At 45.1% G+C, this 25,986-nt stretch overlaps 1 protein-coding gene across 1 annotated transcript in view; it reads left to right on the top strand.

Moving 5' to 3' along the window:
- The window catches only part of LOC115119794 (interferon-induced very large GTPase 1-like), an 87,741-nt gene extending 62,138 nt beyond the window's left edge, over positions 1–25,603 (top strand). The window contains exons 15-18 of the mRNA XM_065003570.1: positions 7,761–8,030; positions 9,510–9,779; positions 18,711–18,980; positions 19,205–25,603. Of these exons, the coding sequence (XP_064859642.1) occupies positions 7,761–8,030; positions 9,510–9,779; positions 18,711–18,980; positions 19,205–23,790 (5,396 nt within the window). The 3' untranslated portion in view covers positions 23,791–25,603. The remainder of the gene's footprint in view (positions 1–7,760; positions 8,031–9,509; positions 9,780–18,710; positions 18,981–19,204) is intronic.
- The last annotated feature ends 383 nt before the right edge of the window (positions 25,604–25,986 follow it).

Below are 25,986 nucleotides of genomic sequence, written 5' to 3'. Positions count from 1 at the left end.
TTCAGATCCTCAGAGAGCTCTTTGTACTGGGGTGCCATGTTGAACTTCCAGTGACCAGTCAGTATGAGGGAGTGTGAGAGCGATGACACCAAATTTAACACACCTGCTCCCCATTCACACCTGAGACCTTGTAACACTAACAAGTCACATGACACCGGGGAGGGAAAATGTCTAATTGGGCCCAATTTGGATATTTTCACTTAGAGGTGTACTAACTTTTGTTGCCAGCGGTTTAGACATTAATGGCTGTATGTTGAGTTATTTTGAGGGGACAGCAAATTTACACTGTTATACAAGCTGTACACTCACTACTTTACATTGTAGCAAAGTGTCATTTCTTCAGTGTTGTCACATGAAAAGATATACTCAAATATTTACACAAATGTGAGGGGTGTACTCACTTTTGTGATATACTGTACATATACACACACACATACATATATACACATATGCAAAAGTTTTAGGCAGGTGTAAAAAAAAATCTGTAAAGTAAGAATGCTTCAAAAATAGACCCGTTAATAAATTATATTTATCAATTAACTAAATGCAAAGTGCGTGAACAGAAGGAAAATCAAATCCATATTTGGTGTGTCCATCCTTTGCCTTCAAATCAGCATCAATTCTTGTCGGTACACTTGCACAAAGTCAGGGATTTTGTAGGCGTATGATTAAACAATTATACCAAACAGGTGCTAATGATCATCAATTCAATTATGTAGGTTGAAATACAATCATTAACTGAAACAGAAACAGCTGTGTAAGAGGAATAAAACTGGTTGAGGAACAGCCAAACTCAGCTAACAAGGTGGCAAGACTGAAACACCATGGCAAGACCAGCAACAAGACACAAGGTATACTGCATCAGCAAGCTCTCCCAGGCAGACATGTCAAGGTAGACAGGGGTTTCCAGATGTGCCGTCCAAGTTCTTTTGAAGAAGCACAAAGAAACGGGCAACATTGAGGAACATAGACACAGTGGTCGGCCAAGGAAACTTACTGCAGCAGATGAAGGACACATCATGCTTACTTCCCTTCGCAATCGGAAGATTTCCAGCAATGCCATCAGCTCAGAACTGTCAGAAAACAGTGGGACCCTGGTACACCCATCTACTGTCTGGAGAAGTCTGGTAAGAAGTGGCCTTCATGAAATACTTGCGGCCAAAAAGCCATACCTCCGACGTGGAAACAAGGCCAAGCGACTCAACTATGCACGAAAACACAGGAACTGGGGTGCAGAAAAATGGCAGCAGGTGCTCTGGACCGATGAGTCAAAATGTTGAAATATTTGCCTCGCTCATTCTTGAAGGTATCAGTCTGAAACTTTGCACACACACTGTTACCCTGTTGTGGACAAAAATCTAAATGATCCCCAGCTTCCTATCTCAATGTATAGCCTTTCTTTGCATGTCAAAGATGATGCCATAAAAATTGAAACAAACATTTATTTGTTTGTTTTATCTTTCACCAGATCTATTGTGTTATATTATCCTACATTCATTTATTATTTCCACAAATATCAAATCAAAGTTTATTTGTCACGTGTGCCGAATTCAACAGGTGTAGTAGACCTTACAGTGTAGACCTTATGTTTACTTACAGGCTCTAACCAATGGTGCGGAAAAAAAATGTGTGTGTAAGTAAAGAAATAAAACAACAGTAAAAAGACGTTTGAAAAAAGAGTAGCGAAGCTACATACAGACACCTGTTAGTCAGGCTTATTGAGGTAGTATGTACATGTAGGTATCGTTAAAGTGACTATGCATATAAGATAAACAGAGAGTAGCAGCAGCGTAAAAGAGGGGTTGGGGGGGGCACACAAAGCAAATAGTCCGTGTAACCATTTGGTTACCTGTTCAGGAGTCTTATGGCTTGGGGGTAAAAACTGTTGAGAAGCCTTTTTGTCCTAGACTTGGCACTCCGGCACCGCTTGCCATGCGGTAGTAGAGAGAACAGTCTATGACTGTGGTGTGCTGGGGTCTTTGACAATTTTTAGGACCTTCCTCTGACACCGCCTGGTGTAGAGGTCCTGGATAGCAGGCAGCTTTGCCCCAGTGATGTACTGGGCTGTACGCACTACCCTCTGTAGTGCCTTGCGGTCGGAGGCCGAGCAATTGCCATACCAGGCAGTGATACAACCGGTCAGGATGCTCTCGATGCTGCAGCTGTAGAACCTGTTGAGGATCTCAGGACCCATGCCAAATTTATTTAGTTTCCTGAGGGGGAATAGGCTTTGTCGTTCCCTCTTCACGACTGTCTTGGTGTGTTTGGAACAATCTAGTTTGTTGTTGATGTGGACACCAAGGAATTTGAAGCTCTCAACCTGCTCCACTACAGGCCCATCGATGAGAATGGGGACGTGCTCGGTGCTCCTTTTCCTGTAGTCCACAATCATCTCCTTAGTCTTGGTTACGTTGAGGGAGAGGTTGTTATTCTGGCACCACCCGGCCAGGTCTCTGACCTCCTCCCTCTAGGCTTTCTCGTCATTGTCGGTGATCAGGCCTACCACTGTTGTGTCGTCAGCAAACTTAATGATAGTGTTGGAGTCGTGCCTGGCCATGCAGTCGTGGGTGAACAGGGAGTACAGGAGGGGACTGAGAACTCACCCCTATGGAGCTCCAGTGTTGAGGATCAGCGTGGCAGATGTGTTGCTACCTACCCTCACTACCTGGGGGCGGCCTGTCAGGAAGTCCAGGATCCAGTTGTCCAGGGATAATGGTGTTGATGTGAGCCATTACCAGCCTTTCAAAGCCCTTTATGGCTACGGACGTGAGTGCTACGGGTCTGTAGTCACTTAGGCAGGTTGCCTTTGTGTTCTTGGGTACAGGGACTATGGTGGTCTGCTTGAAGCATGTTGGTATTACAGACTCAATCAGGAACATGTTCAAAATGTCAGTGAAGATACCTGCTAGTTGGTCAGCACATGCCCGGAGCATACGTCCTGGTAATCCGTCTGGCCCCGCAGCCTTGTGTATGTTGACCTGTTTAAAGGTCTTACTCACGTCGGCTACGGAGAGCATGATCACACAGTCGTCCAGAACAGCTGATGCTCTCATGCATGCCTCAGTGTTGCTTGCCTTGAAGTGATTTAGCTGGTCTGGTAGGCTCGTGTCACTGGGCAGCTCGCGGCTGTGCTTCCCTTTGTAGTCTGTAATAGTTTGCAAGCCCTGCCACATCCGACGAGCGTAGGAGCCGGTGTAGTATTATTCAATCTTAGCCCCGTATTGACGCTTTGCCTGTTTGATGGTTCGTTGCAGGGCATAGCGGGATTTCTTGTAAGCTTCCGGATTAGAGTCCCGCACCTTGAAAGCGGCAGCTCTACCCTTTAGCTCCGTGCAAATGTTGCCTGTAATCCATGGCTTCTGGTTGGGTTTTTTACGTACAGTCACTGTGGGAATGCACTTATTGATAAAGTCAGTGACTGATGTCGTGTATTCCTCAATATCATCGGAAGAATCCCTGAACATGTTCCAGTCTGTGATAGCAAAGCAGTCCTGTAGTTTAGCATCTGCTTCATCTGACCATTTTTTTATAGACCGAGTCACTGGTGATTCCTGCTTTAATTTTTGCTTGTAAGCAGGAATCAGGAGGATAGATTTGTGGTGGGATTCACCAAATGGATGGCGAGGGAGAGTTTTGTACGCGTCTCTGTGTGTGGAGTACAGGTGATCTAGTTTTTTCCCCTCTGGTTGCACATTTAACATGTTGATAGAGATTTGGTAGAAGTAATTTAAGTTTCCCTGCATTAAAGACTCCGGCCACTAGACGCGCCGCCTCTGGTTGGGTGGTTTCCTGTTTGCTTATTTACTTATACAGCTGACTGAGTGCTGTCTTAGTGCCAGCATCTGTCTGTGGTGGTAAATAAACAGCCACGGACAGTATAGCTGAGAACTCTCTAGGCAAGTAGTGTGGCCTGCAATTTATCACAATATACTCTACTTCAGGCGAACAAAATCTAGAGACTTCCTTAGATTTCGTGAACCAGCTGTTTACAAATATGCACAGACCACCCCCCCTCATCTTACTGGAGTGTGCTGTTCTATCCTGCCGGTGCAGCGTGTATCCCGCTAACTGAATATCCATGTCGTCATTCAGCCACGATTCCGTGAAGCATAGGATATTACAGTTTTTGGTGTCCCGTTGGTAGGATATTCGTGATCGTACCTCTTCTAGATTATTGTCCAATGATTGCACGTTGGAGAGTAATATTGACGGTAATGGCAGCTTTCCTAGTTGCCTTCTGCGGGTCCGGACGAGGCATCCGGCTCTTCGTCCTGGATGTCTGCCCTGTGGGGTGTTTGGAGAATATCGTGCGAGTCCTGCTTGTTGTTGTTGAAGAAATCTTTGTCTAATCCGAGGTGATTGATCGCTGTCCTGATATCCAGAAGCTCTTTTCTTCTGTAAGATATGGTTGCAGAAACATTATGTATAATGTATAATAATTTACAAATATCGCAAAAAAAACCACATAGCACAATTGGTTAGGAGACCGTAAAACATAAGCCTACCTTTCTACCCCAGACAGAGTAGGTCCTACCTTTCTACCCCAGACAGAGTAGGTCCTACCTTTCTACCCCAGACAGAGTAGGTCCTACCTTTCTACCCCAGACAGAGTAGGTCCACCTTTCTACCCCAGACAGAGTAGGACTACCTTTCTACCCCAGACAGAGACCTACCTTTCTACCGCAGACAGAGACCTACCTTTCTACCCCAGACAGAGACCTACCTTTCCACCCCAGACAGAGTAGGACTACCTTTCCACCCCAGACAGAGTAGGACTACCTTTCCACCCCAGACAGAGTAGGACTACGTTTCCACCCTAGACAGAGTAGGACTACGTTTCCACCCTAGACAGAGTGGGACTACGTTTCCACCCTAGACAGAGTAGGACTACGTTTCCACCCTAGACAGAGTAGGACTACGTTTCCACCCTAGACAGAGTAGAAATACCTTTCCACCCCAGACAGAGTAGAAATACCTTTCCAGCCCAGACAGAGTAGAAATACCTTTCCACCCCAGACAGAGTAGGACTACCTTTTCACCCCAGACAGAGTAGGACTACCTTTTCACCCCAGACAGAGTAGGACTACCTTTCCACCCCAGACAGAGTAGGACTACCTTTCCACCCCAGACAGAGTAGGACTACCTTTCCACCCCAGACAGAGTAGGACTACCTTTCCACCCCAGACAGAGTAGGACTACCTTTCCACCCCAGACAGAGTAGGACTAACTTTCCACCCCAGACAGAGTAGGACTACCTTTCCACCCCAGACAGAGTAGGACTACGTTTCCACCCTAGACAGAGTAGGACTACGTTTCCACCCTAGACAGAGTGGGACTACGTTTCCACCCTAGACAGAGTAGGACTACGTTTCCACCCTAGACAGAGTAGGACTACGTTTCCACCCTAGACAGAGTAGAAATACCTTTCCACCCCAGACAGAGTAGAAATACCTTTCCAGCCCAGACAGAGTAGAAATACCTTTCCACCCCAGACAGAGTAGGACTACCTTTTCACCCCAGACAGAGTAGGACTACCTTTTCACCCCAGACAGAGTAGGACTACCTTTCCACCCCAGACAGAGTAGGACTACCTTTCCACCCCAGACAGAGTAGGACTACCTTTCCACCCCAGACAGAGTAGGACTACCTTTCCACCCCAGACAGAGTAGGACTACCTTTCCACCCCAGACAGAGTAGGACTACCTTTCCACCCCAGACAGAGTAGGACTAACTTTCCACCCTAGACAGAGTAGGACTACCTACCCACCCTAGACAGAGGAGGCCGACCAACACAGAAAAATGTAAGCTTTAACTGCTGGCTATTGCTCTTTAGTCTGCCACCAATTGTGCAAGTTCTCCCACTTAAAAAGATGAGAGAGGCCTGTAATTTTCATCATAGGTACACTTCAACTATGACAGACAAAATGAGAAAAAAAAAATCATCCAGAAAATCAGATTGTAGGATTTTTAATGAATTTATTTGCAAATTATGGTGGAAAATAAGAATTTGGTCAATAACAAAAGTTTATCTCAAAAATTGACAATGACAGAGGTCAAACGTTTTCTGTACGTCTTCACAAGGTTTTCACACACTGTTGCTGGTATTTTGGCCCATTCCTCCATGCAGATCTCCTCTAGAACAGTGATGTTTTGGGGCTGTTGCTGGGCAACATGGACTTTCAAATCCCTCCAAAGATTTTCTATAGGGTTGAGATCTGGAGACTGGCTAGTCTCTTACGAAGCCACTCCTTCGTTGCCCGGGCGGTGTGTTTGGGATCATTGTCATGCTGAAAGACCCAGCCACGTTTCATCTTCAAGGCCCTTGCTGATGGAAGGAAGTTTTCACTCAAAATCTCACGATACATGGCCCCATTCATTCCTTCCTTTACATGGATCAGTCGTCCTGGTCCCTTTGCAGAAAAACAGCCCCAAAGCATGATGTATCCACCCCCATGTGTCACAGTAGGTATGGTGTTCTTTGGATGCAACTCTGCATTCTTTGTCCTCCAAACACGACGAGATGAGTTTTTACCAAAAAGTTATATTTTGGTTTCATCTGACCATATGACATTCTCCCAATCTTCTTCTGGATCATCCAAATGCTCTCTAGCAAACTTCAGACAGGCCTGGACATGTACTGGCTTAAGCAGAGGGACACGTCTGGCACTGCAGGATTTGAGTCCCTGGCGGCGTAGTGTGTTACTGATGGTAGGCTTTGTTACTTTGGTCCCAGCTCTCTGCAGGTCATTCACTAGGTCCCCCCGTGTGGTTCTGGGATTTTTGCTCAGCCTTCTTGTGATCATTTTGACCTCACGGTGTGAGATCTTGCGTGGAGCCCCAGATCGAGGGAGATTATCAGTGGTCTTGTATGTCTTCCATTTCCTAAAAATTGCTCCCACAGTTGATTTCTTCAAACCAAGCTGCTTACCTATTGCAGATTCAGTCTTCCCAGCCTGGTGCAGGTCTACAATTTTGTTTCTGGTGTCCTTTGACAGCTATTTGGTCTTGGCCATAGTGGAGTTTGGAGTATGACTGTTTGAGGTTGTGGACAGGTGTCTTTTATACTGATAACAACTTCAAACAGGTGCCATTAATACAGCTAATGAGTGGAGGACTCTTAAAGAGCCTCTTAAAGAAGTTACAGGTCTGTGAGAGCCAGAAATCTTGCTTGTTTGTAGGTGACCAAATACTTATTTTCCACCATAATTTGCAAATAAATTCATTAAAAATCCTACAATGTGATTTTCTGGATTTTCTTTTCTCATTTTGTCTGTCATAGTTGAAGTGTACCTATGATGAAAATGACAGGCCTCTCTCATCTTTTTAAGTGGAAGAACTTGCACAATTGGTGGCTGACTAAATACGTTTTTGCCCCACTGTATATGGCGCTCTGGTCTGTCCAAGAACTGAGGGTAAACGGTACATGTTCTCCCCTATCCACATTATTAGAATTATTTTGGGGTTATATTGGGTTTGTCACTTGTTTTTGTTTTTTTCAAACATTCAGGCAGAGTTTAGGTAAAATATATTTTGGGAGGGCCATCAATTTTCATTCGGAGAGGTTCGATTTTCTCCATGTAACCCTTATTATGAATAACGTTCACTCGTTTACAAATCAAACTTCTGTTTTAAGCTTTTATCTTCCCATTTCAAAAGAAACCGTTTCTTCTCTTAAACTACTATTCAACTATTCAACTTTCCTCCTGTATTATATTTCTGAAGTTAAACTGTAACACTGACAATAATGTATTTCCCATTAGTACTTCCTGCCCCAGACCAGCTGACTGTTGACTCAGTGGACACCACATCAGCTGCTGTTAGCTGGAACCCGCCACCAGGATTGGACCAATCCCAACATCATTACCAGATCTCCTACCACTGTCCAGGGACAGAACCACACATCACTACCACATCTTCACACAGCATCACTCTCTCTGACCTGCAAGGTGGTACTCAGTACTCTGTCACTGTCTGCACTGTGCTGGAAAATGGAAAGAAAAGTCAACTGGTGTCAACAACCCTCACCACAGGTAAGGAAGTACACTACTAAAGTATTATGTTTGGAACTGTAGTTATTGGAAATGTGGTTTTTAGTAGGCTGATAATGCTTCAAATTGATTACGTGGGTCAAATTTGATCAGCTGAAGTGTATTGTGCCATTTCACAAGGCATGATGTTGAATGTTGAAGCAGGCATACAGGCCTGTTTGTCTAAACAGCTGTGCATGACTGTATCTCACTGTAACAGGCTGTAGACTGTTTTGGCTCTTCGGATCTCCACTCACCTGTTGTTTACTGTTAATGTAACTAGTCTAATATAGATTGTGTCATGTCTTATCTATCTGATATTATGTTAATGTAACTAGTCTAATATAGATTGTGTCATATCTTATCTATCTGATATTATGTTAATGTAACTAGTCTAATATAGATTGTGTCATGTCTTATCTATCTGATATTATGTTAATGTTACTAGTCTAATATAGATTGTGTCATATCTTATCTATCTGATATTATGTTAATGTAACTAGTCTAATATAGATTGTGTCATGTCTTATCTATCTGATATTATGTTAATGTTACTAGTCTAATATAGATTGTGTCATATCTTATCTATCTGATATTATGTTAATGTTACTAGTCTAATATAGATTGTGTCATGTCTTATCTATCTGATATTATGTTAATGTTACTAGTCTAATATAGATTGTGTCATGTCTTTATCAATCTGATATTATGTTAATGTTACTAGTCTAATATAGATTGTGTCATGTCTTATCTATCTGATATTATGTTAATGTAACTAGTCTAACATAGATTGTCATGCCTTTGTCTATCTGATATTTATTTTACTTGGCCTACTGCTTCTCACCTCTGTTTTCTTCTGTTCACATTCATTAATTCGTTCATTAATTAATTTGCATTTGCAGTTTTGTCTAAGCCGAACTATTCAGTACTTTGTCTTTGCATACATGAATAACTAGGCTACTACTTACATAATTTAGTTTGCATTATTTTATTAAGACAGCTGTGTGTACGGCTGCATTCACATAGGGTAATTCACCTATTACAAACAGCCTATCTATCTTGTAGTCTATATTCTTTACCACAACAGCATTGCTGTAGGGCGCTGTCCATTGTGCTGATAAAGTGCAGCAGAGATAGGCTACAGATTTCAAAAGCACGCCATGATCTGGGTCTGGACATTTGAACTGTATGCTTATTGCAGTAGATGAGTGTGATTATGTAAACAGAATTCTATACCATTCCAATGCAAGAACCCCCACACCCCCACCCAGAGAAAATGTGCACAAGCGGCACTGTGGAAAATCTTTATTTTTGTTACATTACAAGTCCAGCTATAGTTGTGTGACTTCTGTTTTCAGCATATTTCTTATCCATATCAAAAGGAATTGCAAGCCTTTTCTAATTTATTACTACTCTTCTTCTTGTCTGTAATATATTTCTGGAGTTAAACTGTAACACTAACAATAATATATTTTCCCCTAGTACTTCCTGCTCCAGACCAGCTGACTGTTGACTCAGTGGACACCACATCAGCTGCTGTTAGCTGGAACCAGCCACCAGGATTGGACCAAACCCAACAACATTACCAGATCTCCTACCACTGTCCAGGGACAGAACCATACATCACTACCACGTCTTCACACAGCATCACTCTCTCTGACCTGCAAGGTGGTACTCAGTACTCTGTCACTGTCTGCACTGTGCTGGAAAATGGAAAGCAAAGTCAACCTGTGTCAACAACCTTCACCACAAGTAAGGAAGTACCCTACTTAAGTATTGTCGGGGAAAAAACTGGTTGAATCAAATACATTTAAATGTAATTTGTCAACGTATTGTGACATGGAATCTACGTGGAAAATACATTGGATATGAAAAAAGTAATCAACAAACTGTTTTTTTTGAGGGGATTAATTCTACCACAGGATCATGTCATCACGGTAACCAAATTTCAACAGAAAAACCTTTCGTAAAATATGTTGGATTTGTACCTTAAAAAACAATGTCAGATCTTCAATGTAATATCCACTATCAGAATAAATAAACAATCAGCTGGGAAGCACCTCCTACCTGAGAGTTGATCTACCCTTTTGTCTCCCAGAGTTTTAACCTTCTTGGGTATGATATTTGTCAGTTGCTGATACGGTTTTCTTCCGTCGAAGGAAAGTCGGACCAAAATGCAGCGTGGTTAGTTCGATACATCTTTAATGAAGAAAAACACGAACAATACAAAAACAACAAACGGAATGTGAAAACCTATACAGCCTATCTGGTGACAACTAACACAGAGACAGGAACAATCACCCATGAAATACTCAAAGAATATGGCTGCCTAAATATGGTTCCCAATCAGAGACAACGATAATCACCTGACTCTGATTGAGAACCGCCTCAGGCAGCCATAGACTATGCTAGACACCCCACAAAAACCCCATGACAAAAACGCACCACAATAACCCATGTCACACCCTGGCCTGACCAAATAAATGAAGACAAACATACATACTTCGACCAGGGTGTGACAGAACCCCCCCCCCTAAGGTGCGGACTCCCGGACGCACATCAAAACAATAGGGAGGGTCCGGGTGGGCGTCTGTCCATGGTGGCGGCTCCGGCTCGGGACGTGGACCCCACTCCATCAATGTCTTAGTTCCTCCCCCTCGCGTCCTAGGATAGTCCACCCTCGCTGCCGACCATGGCCTAGTAGTCCTCACCCAGAACCCCACTGGACTGAGGGGCAGCTCGGGTCTGAGGGGCAGCTCGGGTCTGAGGGGCAGCTCGGCACTGAGGGGCAGCTCGGCACTGAGGGGCAGCTCGGCACTGAGGGGCAGCTCGGCACTGAGGGGCAGCTCGGCACTGAGGGGCAGCTCGGGCAGGTAGTTGGCTCCGGCAGATCCTGGCTGGCTGGCGGATCTGGAAGAGTCTGGTTGACTGGCGGATCTGGAAGATCATGGCTGACTGGCGGATCCTGGCTGACTGGGGGATCCTGGCTGACTGGGGGATCCTGGCTGACTGGCGGATCCTGGCTGACTGGCGGATCTAGCTGCTCTGGCAGCTCCATGCAGACTGGCAGCTCTGGCTGCTCCATGCAGACTGGCTGCTCCATGCAGACTGGCTGCTCCATGCAGACTGGCAGCTCTGGCTGTTCCATGGAAACTGGCAGTTCTGGCTGCTCCATGCAGACTGACAGCTCAGGCTGCTCCATGCAGGCTGGCAGCTCTGGCTGCGCTGAACAGGCAGGAGACTCTAGCAGCGCTGTAGAGGAGGAAGGCTCTGGCAGCGCTGAACAGGCGGGAGACTCCGGCAGCACAGGAGAGGAGGAAGGCTCTGGCTGCGCTAAACAGGCGGGAGACTCCGGCAGCGCTGTAGAGGAGGAAGGCTCTGGCTGCGCTGAACAGGCAGGAGACTCTAGCAGCGCTGTAGAGGAGGAAGGCTCTGGCAGCGCTGAACAGGCGGGAGACTCCGGCAGCGCTGGAGAGGAGGAAGGCTCTGGCTGCGCTGAACAGGCGGGAGGCTCCGGCAGCGCTGTAGAGGAGGAAGGCTCTGGCTGCGCTGAACAGGCAGGAGACTCTAGCAGCGCTGTAGAGGAGGAAGGCTCTGGCAGCGCTGAACAGGCGGGAGACTCCGGCAGCGCTGGAGAGGAGGAAGGCTCTGATAGCGCTAGACAGGCGAGGCGCACTGAAGGCCTGGTGCGTGGTGCTGGCACTGTTGGTACTGGGCCGAAGACACGCACAGGAAGCCTGGTGCGGGGAGCTGCCACCGGAGGACTGGTGTGTGGAGGTGGCACTGGATAGACCGGACCGTGCAGGCACACTGGAGCTCTTGAACACTGAGCCTGCCCAACCTTACCTGGCTCGATGCCCACTCTAGCCCGGCCAATACGAAGAGCTGCACCGGGCTATGCACCCGCACTGGAGACACCGTGCACTCCATAGCATAACACGGTGCCTGCCTGGTCTCTTTAGCCCCCAGGTAAGCACAGGAAGTTTGCGCAGGTCTCCTACCTGGCGTAGCCATACTCCCTGTGAGCCTCCGCCCAATACATTTTTGGGGCTGACTCTCGGGCTTCCATCCGCGTCGCCGTGCTGCCTCTTCACACCAGCGCCTCTCCGCTTTCACCGCCTCCAGTTCTTCTTTGGGGCGTCGATATTCACCAGGCTGTGCCCATGGTCCTTTTCCGTCCTGTGATCGCTGCTCCTCACAATAAACAGGGGGAGTTGGCTCAGGTCTGAACCCTGACTCTGCCACACTCTCCCTGCCCCCCCCCAATACATTTTTGGGGCTGACTTTCGGGCTTCCTTGCCAACCGTGTTCCCTCGTATCGTCGGCTCCTCTCTCCGGCTGCCTCTGCTCTCCTAGGTGCCTCCACCTGTTCCCATGGGAGGCGATCTCTTCCAGCCAGTATCTCCTCCCAAGTGTAACAACCCTTGCCATCCAAAACGTCTTCCCATGTCCATTCCTCCTTTCGCTGCTTCTGCTGTCGCTGCCTGTCACCACGCTGCTTGGTCCTGGTGTGGTGGGTGATTCTGTTACGGTTTTCTTCCGTCGAAGGAAAGCCGGACCAAAATGCAGCGTGGTTAGTTCGATACATCTTTAATGAAGAAAAACACGAACAATACAAAAACAACAAACGGAATGTGAAAGGCTGTATAGGTTATCTTATTTTTTTATAAAAAATAATTTATTATCTTCAATACCATTCATTCTTTGCAACTCATAATTTTCATACATACTCAAATAATGGTATTTTAATTAAACTAATTTAACTAAACATAAACCCCAAACAAAACCTCAGGGGAGCATCTTCCCTCCCCGTCACACTACAAAATACCTTTCCCTATCTCCCCGTCCCTAATCTATCCCCTTACAAATCTAAATGACACCCAGCCCTAAACCCCCCTTCCACCTCTCCCGAGCAGCATGCTGCCCCCACTTCCTCTCCTCCCTCTTCATCCTCCCCCTCAAATCTCCTTCCACCCTCCTCACAATCCCTTCCACCCCCCAATCTCTCCCTGTCTTCACCATGTTCTGCCTGGCTTCCCACAGCCCCCGTTTAAAGAGACTCATGAGAAGCCAGAGCAGAAACCTGTCCCTATCCGTCCTTCTCGCTCTCCCTACACCTCTCTCTAACCTGGCCCACGTCAATACAAAATCCCCCCTTACCAAACCTAACAACACCCGTGCCCTAGCCCATACTACTCCGGCAAAGGCACAGTCCCAAAAGACATGGCGTACAGTCTCCTCCCTGCCACAAGAGGATCTTGGACAGGTGGGGGATTGCACCAAACTATACCGGTACATGATGGAACGTACCGGCAAGCACTTATGGAGGCTCAACCAATTCAGGTCCTTGAGCCTGTTGTCCAGACCCCGCGCCTGCACTCCCTCCCAGACCACTTCCGAGATGCCCACTACAGGCGCCGGACTCCCTGCCTTTCTGACCTCCTCGTACAGGTGCCTGTGGTCTAAACCTACTCGGGAAACTTCAACCTCAGGGTGCGCACGCAGCCACTTGGCCGCATGACCAAAGTGCCACGGCAGCTGTTCCGCCCGAGGACCCGTGTTAGGCCACACCATTACGCTTCTCGCCTGATACGAGAAGAACACCCGCAGGAGGTAACCGGACGGGTGTATCACTGGATGAGCAAGCTCTGTTAACAAGAAAGAAACAAAAATTGTGTCCAGCTTGAGGGGGAAATGTGGTACCCCCCCTACCTCCCTCCCCGATGGGACAGATCATGCGTGCCCTGGCGACCCACTCACACCTGCCACTCCACATGAACTGAAACACAAGCCTCACTAGAGGCCTCCTCAGACAAGCCGGCAATGGGTAGATGTACGCCAAATACAAAAGAGACGGCAACACATCCACCTTTAGGACTAGGACTTTGCCCATAAAAGACAAATACCTAGCCTTCCACATTACTAGCTTCCTCTGTACCACTGCGATACACATGTTCCAGTTTAGCGTCGCTGAGCCGGAGGTCTCAAAATGGACCCCGAGAATCCTCAGGGCCCCCTCACAGAGAGAACCCCCCAGGCAGATCCGTTCTACCGCGCCATCTTCCGAAAAACTTGACGGAAGACTTTGCATGGTTCAGAACTGCTCCCGACGCTCGGGTGAAATCCCCAAAGATGGCAAGGGACCTTGTCAGGCACGAGTCCTTGCACAACAGCAAGGAAGTGTCGTCGGCGTACTGCGTCATCTTAACACGCAGCCCACCACTTCCAGGGATCAACAAGCCTTCCACCCCTGTGTCTGCCCTAATGGCAGCCCCCAGAGGCTCCATGTACAGAACGAAGAGGAGAGCCGAGAGTGGGCACCCCTGCCTGACCCCAGACGAGAGATCAAAAACGTCACCCAAGTGACTATTTACACTAACTCGGCATCCCGCTCCGACATATAATGTACGAATCCATCCTATGAACTTCTCCCCAAATCCTAATCGACCTAACACTCTGAATAAAAAGGATCTATTCACGCGATCAAAGGCTTTCGCCTGATCTAGCGCTGCTACCATTAAAGGCAGTCCTCTATCTTCAACCCAAGCGATGGAGTCCCTGATTAACTGTAGGTTCCATCTAATAGAGCGGCCCTCCACCCCGCACGTCTGATCCTCATGGACGACGTAGGGAAGGGCTGTGCGCAACCGGTCTGCTAAAACCTTTGCAAGTAGCTTGTAATCTACACACAGCATGGTCAACGGCCGCCAGTTGCCAAGGTCTGTTACTTCCCCCTTCTTATATAAAAGTGACAGCCCGCCAACAGCCATTGATCCCCCGGGACCCCCGTCTCAAGGATGGCCTTCAAGACTTCGAGGACCACTGGTCCAAGTATACCCCAAAACTTGAGATAAAACTCAGCCGGCAGCCCATCCATCCCAGGCACCTTCCCTTTTCCCATCCTCCTAAGAGCGCTCTCAACCTCTTCTAGTGAGATCTGGGCCTCCATCACTTCTCTAATGTCCTCCGGCAACCGCCTGGACAAGTGTTCTAAAAACACATTTCCCTGCTCTACATCTATTTCCCTTTCCTTAAATAAACCTTGGAAATGATCAGTTGTCACCCTGACCATATCCTCTGGTTCTCTAACAATATTACCATTTTCTTCCCTAACGCCATGCATTACCTTCCTACTCTGTCTGGCCCTAACTGACTTAAAGAACATAGCAGAACAAGTCTCATTATGTTCTAGAAAGCCACTATGCGCACGCTCCAGGAAAGCTCGAGCCTTCCGCTCCTGCAACTCCCTGAGCTGCTCCTTTAGGGTTGCGGATCTCTCCCAGTCAAAAACCCGCCGAGGTTGCCTGCCTCGTATTCGAGTTCAATTAACCTTTGGATACGATCCACCTCCCTGCTCTCCTCCCTTTTTTTCTTCTTGCAATACCCTATTATAAAAGCCCTAATCCTCACCTTAACTAATTCCCACCACTCTAACACCCCCTCGCACATGGACCGGAGGCCTTCAAGCCTCCAAAAGAAACCATAAAACCCGTCAACAAAAGCCTGCTCCTCCAGCACATCCCGATCTAACTTCCAGTACCCCCTACCAAAGAGGCAGACTGGCGACCCCACCTGCAGGAGCACCCCGTCGTGATCCGAAAAGAAAACAGGCAACAGCCGCCCAGACAACTTACCCAAAGACCTGGGTACAAAAATATAGTCGAGCCTCCGCTCAACCCCCCTGGAGTTGCGCCATGTAGGACCGGCCATTTTCGGAGTAGTGTGCAGACCACCATCTACCAGACCATGGCAAACCATTAGCCCAGCAATGGCGCCTGCACTGCTATCCCTCCCTATTCCTAAATCTGTATTAAAATCCCCCCTATCACTTATTTCCTATTTGTGACACACAGGGGCGTCAGACAGTCCACCATCTCCCTCCTGTCTGCCACCACCTGTGGCCCATACACCACCACTAATCTAAATGTACAATCCCTTATCGTGACATCCACCCCTATAACCCTCCCCTGCATTACCACAAAAGAATCCTCCACTTTTACCTCCCTGTGCCCACACAAAATCCCTACCCCCGATGAGTGCACCCCCAATACCCCAAACCGACTCCCCCTTGTCCCACTCCCTCTTAAACCTACTAACATCCCCTCCATCCCTCAGGTGAACCTCCTGTAAAAAACTAAAATCAAACCCCACACCCTCCAAATCAAATCAAATCAAATTTATTTATATAGCCCTTCGTACATCAGCTGATATCTCAAAGTGCTGTACAGAAACCCAGCCTAAAACCCCAAACAGCAAACAATGCAGGTGTAAAAGCACGAATAACTAAAAACCGCCCTCCTCTTAACAAAATCCCTTAAACCCCTTACATTTAAACTAACAAAAGTAAAATTAGACCCCATGAAATAATAAAATAAAAACATGTAATGCACTCATTCTAAACCCAGACAGAAAAAACAAAAACAGGAGACTCACCTGATGCTCCCCTGCTCCATATCTACCGGTGAGAACACCATCCGTACTCCCGACATCCCCCCCTCTTCCTCCATCTCACCAACCCAGAATGCAGGAATAGTGTTTTGTTCCGGGGTGCCCTGCACCCTGGGTCTACCCCCACAATCCTCCCCCTCCCCAGTGCTGCAGCTGGATTGGAAAAAAATTGGGGAGGCTGAGTCCCCAAACAAAAAAACTCCCCACCTCCTCCTGTACCCAGTCCTGAGTCTTGTTAGGTGTGTCCCCACCCAACAGAAGTTGAGGGCCTGGGGAAACCAGCAGCAACCCAGAGGTTTCTCCCACCCCCATCACTCTCTTGGCCATCCCCTCCCTCTCACTGTCGGCCAATCGCACCCTCCTCTTCATTCTCTTCTTTGGTGATGGCGGCAGTGGAGAGATACCACCCCCCCCAGCTCCTCCACCATACCCCTCATCTCTTCCACCAGGGCACTTTCCCCCCAGTCCACTTGCTCTTCCACCATATCCTTCTCCAACACTCCTCCCTCGCTTTCTTCTCTCTCATGCTCCTCTACTCGCTTGCCTTCTTCCGCCACTTTTCCTGTTTCTCCTACTCCCGTGCCTTCCGTTTCCTTGTCTCTTCCATCCGCCGCTTCTTGCTCCTCCTCCTTCCTTGCGGCCTTCCCCTCTGGACCTGTACTCTGGTCATGAGGTGTGCTTCCTTCCCCTCTTCCTTCCCCATCCCCCGCTCCTGCTCCCCCCCCAGCCGCAGATGCATATGACCTCTGACGAGCCGGGCACCCCCGCCACAGGTGTGCTGACGAGCCACCGGTGTGCTGACGTGCTGACGAGATTGTGACGAGCCTTAGGCTTGTCACAATCCCTCGCCTCGTGTTCCTCAGATCCACAAAATCTGCATTTTCTTGTGCTGCACGAAGCGAATATGTGGCCGTAGGCCATACAGCGCCTGCAAAATGGGGGCTGACGTGCATAAAACAACGTCCCCCTGTCAGCCCCTAGGGAGAACATAGCAGGAGGATGGAGGTAGCCACCATGTCCCTTTGGGTCCTCCCTGAGGAGTGCCTGGAAGCCTCTCCTCCCATTCCAAAACCCAAGGGAGTCTTTGAGGTGCCTTGCTGAGGAGACGTTATCCATGTATCTCCCCAGAAAGGCCCTCACCTCTTCGTCCTTTACGTATGGGTTGTAAATGTTGACAGTTACAACCCTAAAGTTGTTCTTCGCCAGGCTTGTTATTTCATAGTGGCTCATCGGCCTCTCACCTCCCACTGCTCTTGCCCTTCTCAGGATATCATTGTGTTTCTCCTCTGTATATAGTGCTACGTCGTATGCTCCCTCCAACGAGTTTCCTTGGAAACAAAACACGTCCTTCACCGTCAGCTTTAGAATCCCCATCAATATTATCCTTCCAAAAGTTTCCCGTCCTAAAGGCTCCAACTCCTTTTCCTTCCAAGCAAACCGAATCGTGTTGGCCAGCCCAATCCCAGGGACCGACCGTGTTGATGTATTTAGCACCATCTCCGCAAGGAGAATGGTGCACCCGGCTCACGTTCTCTTCTCTTCCAAAACAAGGAAAAAAGAAAAACCAAAGTGACTGAGCCTATTTCAGTTGCATTTAAAGTTTGATTTAGTCATGTTCTTTAACTTAGATTTTTGGTTGAGATGTAGACGTGAATCCCACATGGCAATTATTAATTTGCAGACAAACTGGAATTAAAGCCAGACAGTGGCACAGATGGAACTATTCAGGCAGAAGATGAATCACATGCAAATGTTGCTATGTGATTGTGTTGACAACCAAACACAATTCAACATCTCTTTTAAAATACAATAAATATCCTATAAACTGGACATCTCGAACTGAACAAAAAACTAAAGGTAAAGGATGGGATTAAGCCAGTTGTTCAGATGGAACTATCCAAGCAGTACTTACATCTCCTTTAAAGCTAGAATCCTTCATTGAAACAATAACAAAGCAGAGCACCCCGCCTCAGTTTTGGTAAAAAGCTGAGGGATGGGCCTGGAGAAATGTAACCACTCAAATGCAGACAGAGCTATGGATGCAAGGACTGACCATTCAGGATATCTACATTATAGACCATGTTGTGTGAATTCTGTTTTTAGCATATTTCTGGTCTATATCACAAGGAATTGCAAGCTGGCCTTTTCTACTTTTTGGCTACTATTAAACTTTTACTCCTGTAATATATTTCTGTAGTTAAACTGTAACACTGACAATAATGTATTTCCCCTTAGTACTTCCTGTTCCTGACCAGCTGACTGTTGACTCAGTGGGCACCACATCAGCTGCTGTTAGCTGGAGCCAGCCACCAGGATTGGACCAAACCCAACACCATTACCAGATCTCCTACCAGTGTCCAGGGACAGAACCACACATCACTACCACATCTTCACCCAGCATCACTCTCTCTGACCTGCAAGGTGGTACTCAGTACTCTGTCACTGTCTGCACTGTGCTGGAAAATGGAAAGCAAAGTCAACTGGTGTCAACAACCGTCACCACAAGTAAGGAAGTACCCTACTTAAGTATTGTCTGGGCTAAAACTGGTTGAATAAGCTATATTTGAATGTAATTTGTCAACGTACGACATGGAATCTATGTGGAAAATACATTGGATTTGAAAAAAGTAATTAATAAACTGTTGTTTTGACTGGAATGTCAGAGTGGCATATTTGATTGTGAATTCCCTGGGACTTTTCTTTTTCATGATCTTCCTTTCTATTTACAGAACCCAGTCTCAAGGAGCTGTTGTCAAAGACTGGACTAGAAGATCGTTATGAAAACAAGCTGATGTTAAGTACTGTCCTTGAGATAAATGCTGAAACTACATCAGATGAACCTCTTACCACAATGCAGTCACTTCCAGGGGCCTTCCTTAAGAAATTAATGATGGCAAATGTAAATGCTAGGAGTGTGACACTAAAACGTGACATTTCTGAGAGTGACTCTGATAACAGTAATGCAATCAATCCACTGGACCTGATTACAGCCCTGTTTCTGTGTTCAGATGGTTTCCTGCAGCAGGAGATGGTCCAGAAAATGTCCATGTGTCAGTTTGCTGTTCCTCTTCTGCTGCCCAACTGTGACACAGAACAAAGCACTTTGATGCTGTGGGCCTTGAGGGACATAGTGAAGAAGTTTAGACTCTCTTCCCAAGTAGACACAAAGTCCTTCATAGAGGAGAGAGTTGTTGTCTCTGATATTCCTATGGTGTCCTTTGTTAGGCTAGGAGAAAGCAACTTGTCCAAGTCTAATATGTTGAACAAACTGCTAAGTAATCCTGACACATTTGTCCATGGTGATATGGACTGTGGTGATGTACCTCGGAAGATCTCAGATGGTCTAGTTGAAATCAGCTGGTACCTCCCATGTGGGAAAAGAAACATAGACAGGTTCACCAAGCCTGTGGCTTTTGCCAATCTGAGAGGAGACATCAGGTCCTTTAAAACACAGTTTTCCTTTCTGTGTCAAACATCAGCAGCAATTTACGTGTTTAGTGATGAATTAGAGGCTGATTCTGAGGTTTTGAAAGACATTAACACAGAGTTATTTGTGGTTGTTAACTCTCAGAGAAAAACCTTCACAGGAGACAAAGTAACACATGTAATAGAAAAGAAGGGGAGGAACGAAGCAGCATTTATAAAAACCCTGCAGTCATCTGTGGGTCTTGTAATTGAAAAATGCCAAAACAAATTGACAATTGAAAAAATGGATGGTATTGCTCGTCAGAGTGGGATTCTGGTTGATGAAGACCGTAATGAGTGTCAGAGTGCCAGGAAGATGGCACATGAAATCACCAGTAGCATAAAAGACACAGTACAATTCAAAGACAAACAACTACCCTTACAAGGGCAAGTCTGGAAAGAGATTTCCCAGTTGGAGAAAGAGAGGTGTAGACTGAGAAAAGCAGGTGGTCAAGACATTGAACACTACAAGAGCTCTCTGAATATAAAGGAAATAGAACTGAGAAAAAAGCAACAAAGCTTTGATATGACAGAGGCAATGACACATTTTATAATCAGCATGTCAGGTTCAGAAGTGGAGCGATCCTATTTTCTCAAATGGATGAGGATATTTTTGGACAATCTGTCACGGCAGAATCTGTCTAGTTTACGAGAAAAGTATAAAATACTTCAGGATAAAGAATCTGAAGATAAAAAATGCATTGCAGATTTGGATAGGCATATATCTGACTGTTCCCTTGGACTTGAACACTTCCTGCGTGAGTTGGGCCAGTTATATGAAGCTGCCTGCTCCCTCCCTGAAAGTAGCCTACAAAGGAAACAGATGGAGCAGCTCCCTGGATTGTGTGCTCAGATGCTGTTGGATGGTTTCCCCATTGAGCTTGTGGATGGAGATGCATCAAATATCCCTCTAAAATGGATATCAGCTGTTCTGACTCATCTTCATACTCTTGTAGACTCTAACAGCAAGATCCGGGTTGTCACAGTTTTAGGGGTCCAAAGCACAGGGAAGTCCACTCTCCTCAACACCATGTTTGGGGTCCAGTTTGCTGTCAGCAGTGGAAGATGCACTAGAGGAGCCTTCATGCTACTGATTAAAGTCAACAAAGAACTCAAGGAGGAGCTGAAATGTGACTTCATCATGGTCATTGACACAGAGGGGTTGAAATCACCAGAGTTGGCTCAACTAGATGATAGCTATAGACACGACAATGAACTGGCCACACTGGTGATAGGACTCAGTGATGTCACAATTATCAACATGGCCATGGAGAACTCCACAGAGATGAAAGACATTCTACAGATTGTTGTTCATGCTTTTATCAGGATGAAGGAAGTGGGGAAGAAGCCGATATGTCATTTTGTGCACCAGAATGTGTCAGACATGTCTGCTCATGACAACAACATGAGGGACAGAAATAAGTTGTTGGAACAGTTGAATGAAATGACCCAGGCAGCAGCCAGAATGGAGAAGAAGGAGAATATCACTAAGTTCACTGACGTTATGAAGTATGATCCAGACACAAGCAGCTGCTACATCCCAGGACTCTGGAATGGGACTCCACCTATGGCTCCAGTCAATGCAGGCTACAGTGAGGCTGTGTATGACTTCAAAAAGAGCTTGATGAAAGATTTTAGAAAATGTCCAAAAAATGATTTGACACTTTTCATGAAGTGGACACAAAGCTTGTGGGAGTCTGTTAAATTTGAGAACTTCATCTTCAGTTTCAAAAACAGCTTGGTTGCAGATGCATATTCCAAATTGTGCTCTGAGTACAATGGTTGGGAATGGGCCTTCCAGAAAGAGATGTACAACTGGATGATTGGTGCTGAAACCAAAATCTCCAATATTGGCATGACAGTTCTTAATCCCCAGATCACCGTAAGAGATGTGCTAAATAACTTGATGAGAGAAGCATCCAAGAAGCTTGCAGAGGGAGAAAAGGAAATCCAAGACAATCTAGTAAAATACTTTAAAAAGCAAGATGGTCATGTCAATCTGGTGGAAAAATACAGGGAAGGCTTTGTGATCAGTGCTAAAAAACTGAGAGAAGCGACAGAAAACACAGTGAGTAACACTCTACATGGAGCTGTTGAAATCAAAGAGGGAATGGCCAAACTAGATGACATCAAGTGTTCACAAGCAAAAACACTAGAACAAAAAGTGCTGGCTTTGCTGAAAACCTGTAGACAGAACAAATCTGTTCTATCTAATGAGGGCCTCAGAAAAGAGTTTGAAAGTATGTGGAAGAAAACTCTGTCTGAGATCACATTCAAAGGACTACCAAGAGGAGATGTTGCTCAGGATGCCTTCAAAATTTTACAAGACCATTTATCTTCGAGGCCGGGTTATGTCAATAATATGTTGTTTGTACACAACTTAGTTGATTGTGGGGAGAGACCATTTGTTGTAGAGCCAGGGGATTGGTGGCAGAAGACTAAAGACTTTGTGATGCCCTGGAATAGAGATCCCAGGAAGATACTACAAGAGTTGTGTAGTGACATCATAACACAGTGTCAGGAGTTTATAAACCAGAAGGTGAAAAGCAAAACAGATTACCATGCCACTTACATCAAAGAGCTGCTTGAAATAATTGATCAAAAATCGCAACAAAACAAGACATTTAGAGTTGGTGAGGAATGTGAGGTTAAGCTGAAGCTGCACATCTGTGGCAGAGCAGCGAGAACATTTCAGAAGAAACATGATGATTTCATTGCAGTCAACGATCCCCGAAAATGTCTGGAACAGTCTAAGAACAAGTACCTTACTGACTTCATAGACTTATATCATAACGTAGACCAATGCTTTAAGAAAGCTGGGGAGTTCTCAAAGCTCTTACGGCCAGCTGTAAAGGACTATGTGACCAAAATGATTGGTCCTGATGCGGTTGATGACATAAAGACAGGTGAAGGGTCAGAGGATTACAGCACACGGATGCGCTTCCAGTTCACCATTTTAGAACAGCTCCTGTTGGATGGAAAATATGATAATTACACAGAATACATAAAACATTATGAAAGGTTTGTGAAGCACTGGCTGTTTAACCAAATTGTCCAAAAACTCTCAAAGGACAACACTCTGGAGAAGTTGGAGAAGAAACATCTTTCAGAGATAGTCAAGATAATCACAAAGGCAATTTCAAACATCAGAAATACAACTAGCACTGTAAAAGATATCAAGACGTTCATTCAGAACATGTGCTGTGCCCTTGGAAAGACGCTTGTCTTTCCCAAGGATGGTCTGGATTTGATCATGACTCTGAACTACTCTGAAAATACAGAACAGTTTGCTGACTACCTAATAAATTCTGTGGGAGAAATGGAGCAGTCACTGGTAGCTGAGTACGATAAGGGAGGAGACATTGAAGAGAGACTCAGATCTCTGCCATTCAAGCCTCAGGACAAGATGTTCACCAGTCTGTTTGGCTGTGGGGAGGTATGTCCTTTCTGCGGTGCACCCTGTGAAGCAGGAGGTAAGGAGCATACCAAACACTTCACCTCCATTCATCGTCCACAAGGTGTCAGTGGTTGTAGGAACACAGACACAAAGGTGTTAGTGACTGATATATGTTCCTCTGATGTAATTAGTGAGAACAAATTCAGGACCTCCCTGACAGAAGGCAAATTTCACCCCTACAAGGACTACCAGACATATTACCCTGACTGGATCATAGCTGGAGATTCCAGTATTGAGGCTTCAGACTACTGGAAGTATGTGATGGCCACATTCAATGAGACAATTGCTAAAGACACAGATGCACTTCCTGCTGATCTCCCAGGGGACTGGAAGTCATTAACACCTGATGATGCAATGAAGAGCTTGAAGGGCTCATTCAACATGAAAGATTAGTTTCTAGTTTTCGACATTCAACGATTTAAAGATGTCAGACATGAGAACCAGAAATAACCCATGACATTGATATATCACAGAATCAAACATGAGGAAATAATGTGCAGAATGGGCAATACCCAATGCAATTCTGAAAAGAAGAACTGCAGCATGGCAGTCATATTTTCAAATACATTGATAAATTATGTGAACTCTTGGCAATTTACAGATCTGATGTTCCATAACGAAACAGCTAAAACTGAGTTTTATGGGAAATTAATACAATATTATAATCAATACAAAATTCAAATCATGATGTAAGCAAAGAGATTTGAGCAAATTCAGAAATCAGACAAAATATAAGAAGTGAACATGAACACCAGCAGGTTAACCAACATGATTGAGAGCTGACTTAATAATGTCCATAAATAAACACAGTACACAGGTAACTAATGATTATTTATTTTCAATAAGAATAATGATTTCTCTCATTTACTTTACTGTCTAACCTATGGCTTGATATGATTTAGTTACAGATTATGAAGAGATTGCATCATTTAGTGATAAATGGTTGACTTGGATTTTGTTTCTCTTTTTTGACCTTTTACTTTTTAATCTTAATGTCATTTTTTTATTTAGAGAATATGCATGTGTTGTTTCATATACAGGTTTTACACATTTATTGGTCTTTCAAATAATTAACTTCAACAAGAAATATTACTAAATAGATTTAAACGATAATGCTTTGAATTGATCACACCTTCAAACAGTGATTTGTTCAATGACTTCATTGCTTTGAACACATTAGTTTGGATAAAGTTAATAAAAATCAGTTTGGATAAAATTCCTAATCAGTGACCATTGGTAATGTAACTTCATTAAAACTCTTCATGGATGCTTGATGTACAGTATGGTTTGAAATAGGGAGGCAGGTAGCCTAGTGGTTCGAGCATTGGGCCAATAACCGAAAGGTTGCAAGATTGAATCCCCGAGCTGACAAGATACAAATCTGTCGTTCTGCCCCTGAACAGGCAGTTAACCCACTGTTCCTAGACCAGTTAACCCACTGTTCCTAGGCCGTCATTGAAAATAAGAATTTGTTCTTAACTGACTTGCCAAGTTAAATGAAAAAAATACTGCACTGTGATTGTTGTTTTGGATATTGCTGATGACTGTTTGCATTTATTATGATGATGATATTTGATGGTGATTTATAAATCTGTCCGTTGATGAAGATTAAATGGTTGATGATGATGATTTTTATTTTTGTTGTCGTTGATGACGATGATGTTTTATTTTTGTTGTTGTTGATGATAATTTAACGATGATGTGGGATTGAACTCTTGAGAGCCTGCAGTAAATGGCTTTCATTTGGCCAAACTACCATGATGAAGACAAAAAAAGTTGAGTTGTATCAAACAAATATTGATATTGTTTATGATCTCTTACAAATGTTGTTTTTCATCTGCAGTGAAAACACACATACATTTAGTGAAATAATGTATATTGTTGAACTTGAAAGTAAAAAAAAAAGTTCCATTTTGTAATATCTTGTTACTGGAGGATAATTAATAAAAACCAATCAATTAAAAGCATTATTTGGTTTAAAACATTATCTGGTGTCATGAGAAATACTGTCCATCAATAGAACACCAGTATTTCTTGTTGACTTGGAATCTGCTGTTGACAGTATTACTCAGCTATTAGACAAACATAAGGTACACAATGTACATATTTAGGTGCTGTATGTATCAAGCATCTCAGAGCAGAAGTGCTGATCTAGGATCAGGTCCTCCCTGTCCATGTATTATTAAATATTATCTAAAACATGTTACTCTGAGACGCTTGATGTTATTCGGTCCCTGGTGATCATAAACACCAGAATTGACCAATAGATGGTGGTGTGGGTATGGTATTTGTGGAAATGTAACCAAAACCAATTCTACCGTCTACCGTAGCACTGTAGTAACTATCACACTCAACTGAACGACTTGATTAGTGTAGTATTAGCTAGCTACATAGTTGTCTTTGCTGTCTTCGTATCCAAGATAATTGTGTAGCTTAGAGTATGGAGTCTTAGAGTGATAATTGCGTTATTATCGTATTTCGTCGTCCTCCTATCTGCCTAGCAGCTAGCCAGCTAGCATACGTTCACCGGCTACCGTAGCACTGTAGTAACTATCACACTCAACTGAACGACTTGATTAGTGTAGTATT

This window comes from Oncorhynchus nerka, linkage group LG18 (assembly GCF_034236695.1).
Source record: "Oncorhynchus nerka isolate Pitt River linkage group LG18, Oner_Uvic_2.0, whole genome shotgun sequence".
Taxonomy (NCBI): domain Eukaryota; kingdom Metazoa; phylum Chordata; class Actinopteri; order Salmoniformes; family Salmonidae; genus Oncorhynchus; species Oncorhynchus nerka.
Note: the sequence above shows the minus strand (reverse complement) of the source record. Positions and strands in the feature narration are given on the sequence as shown.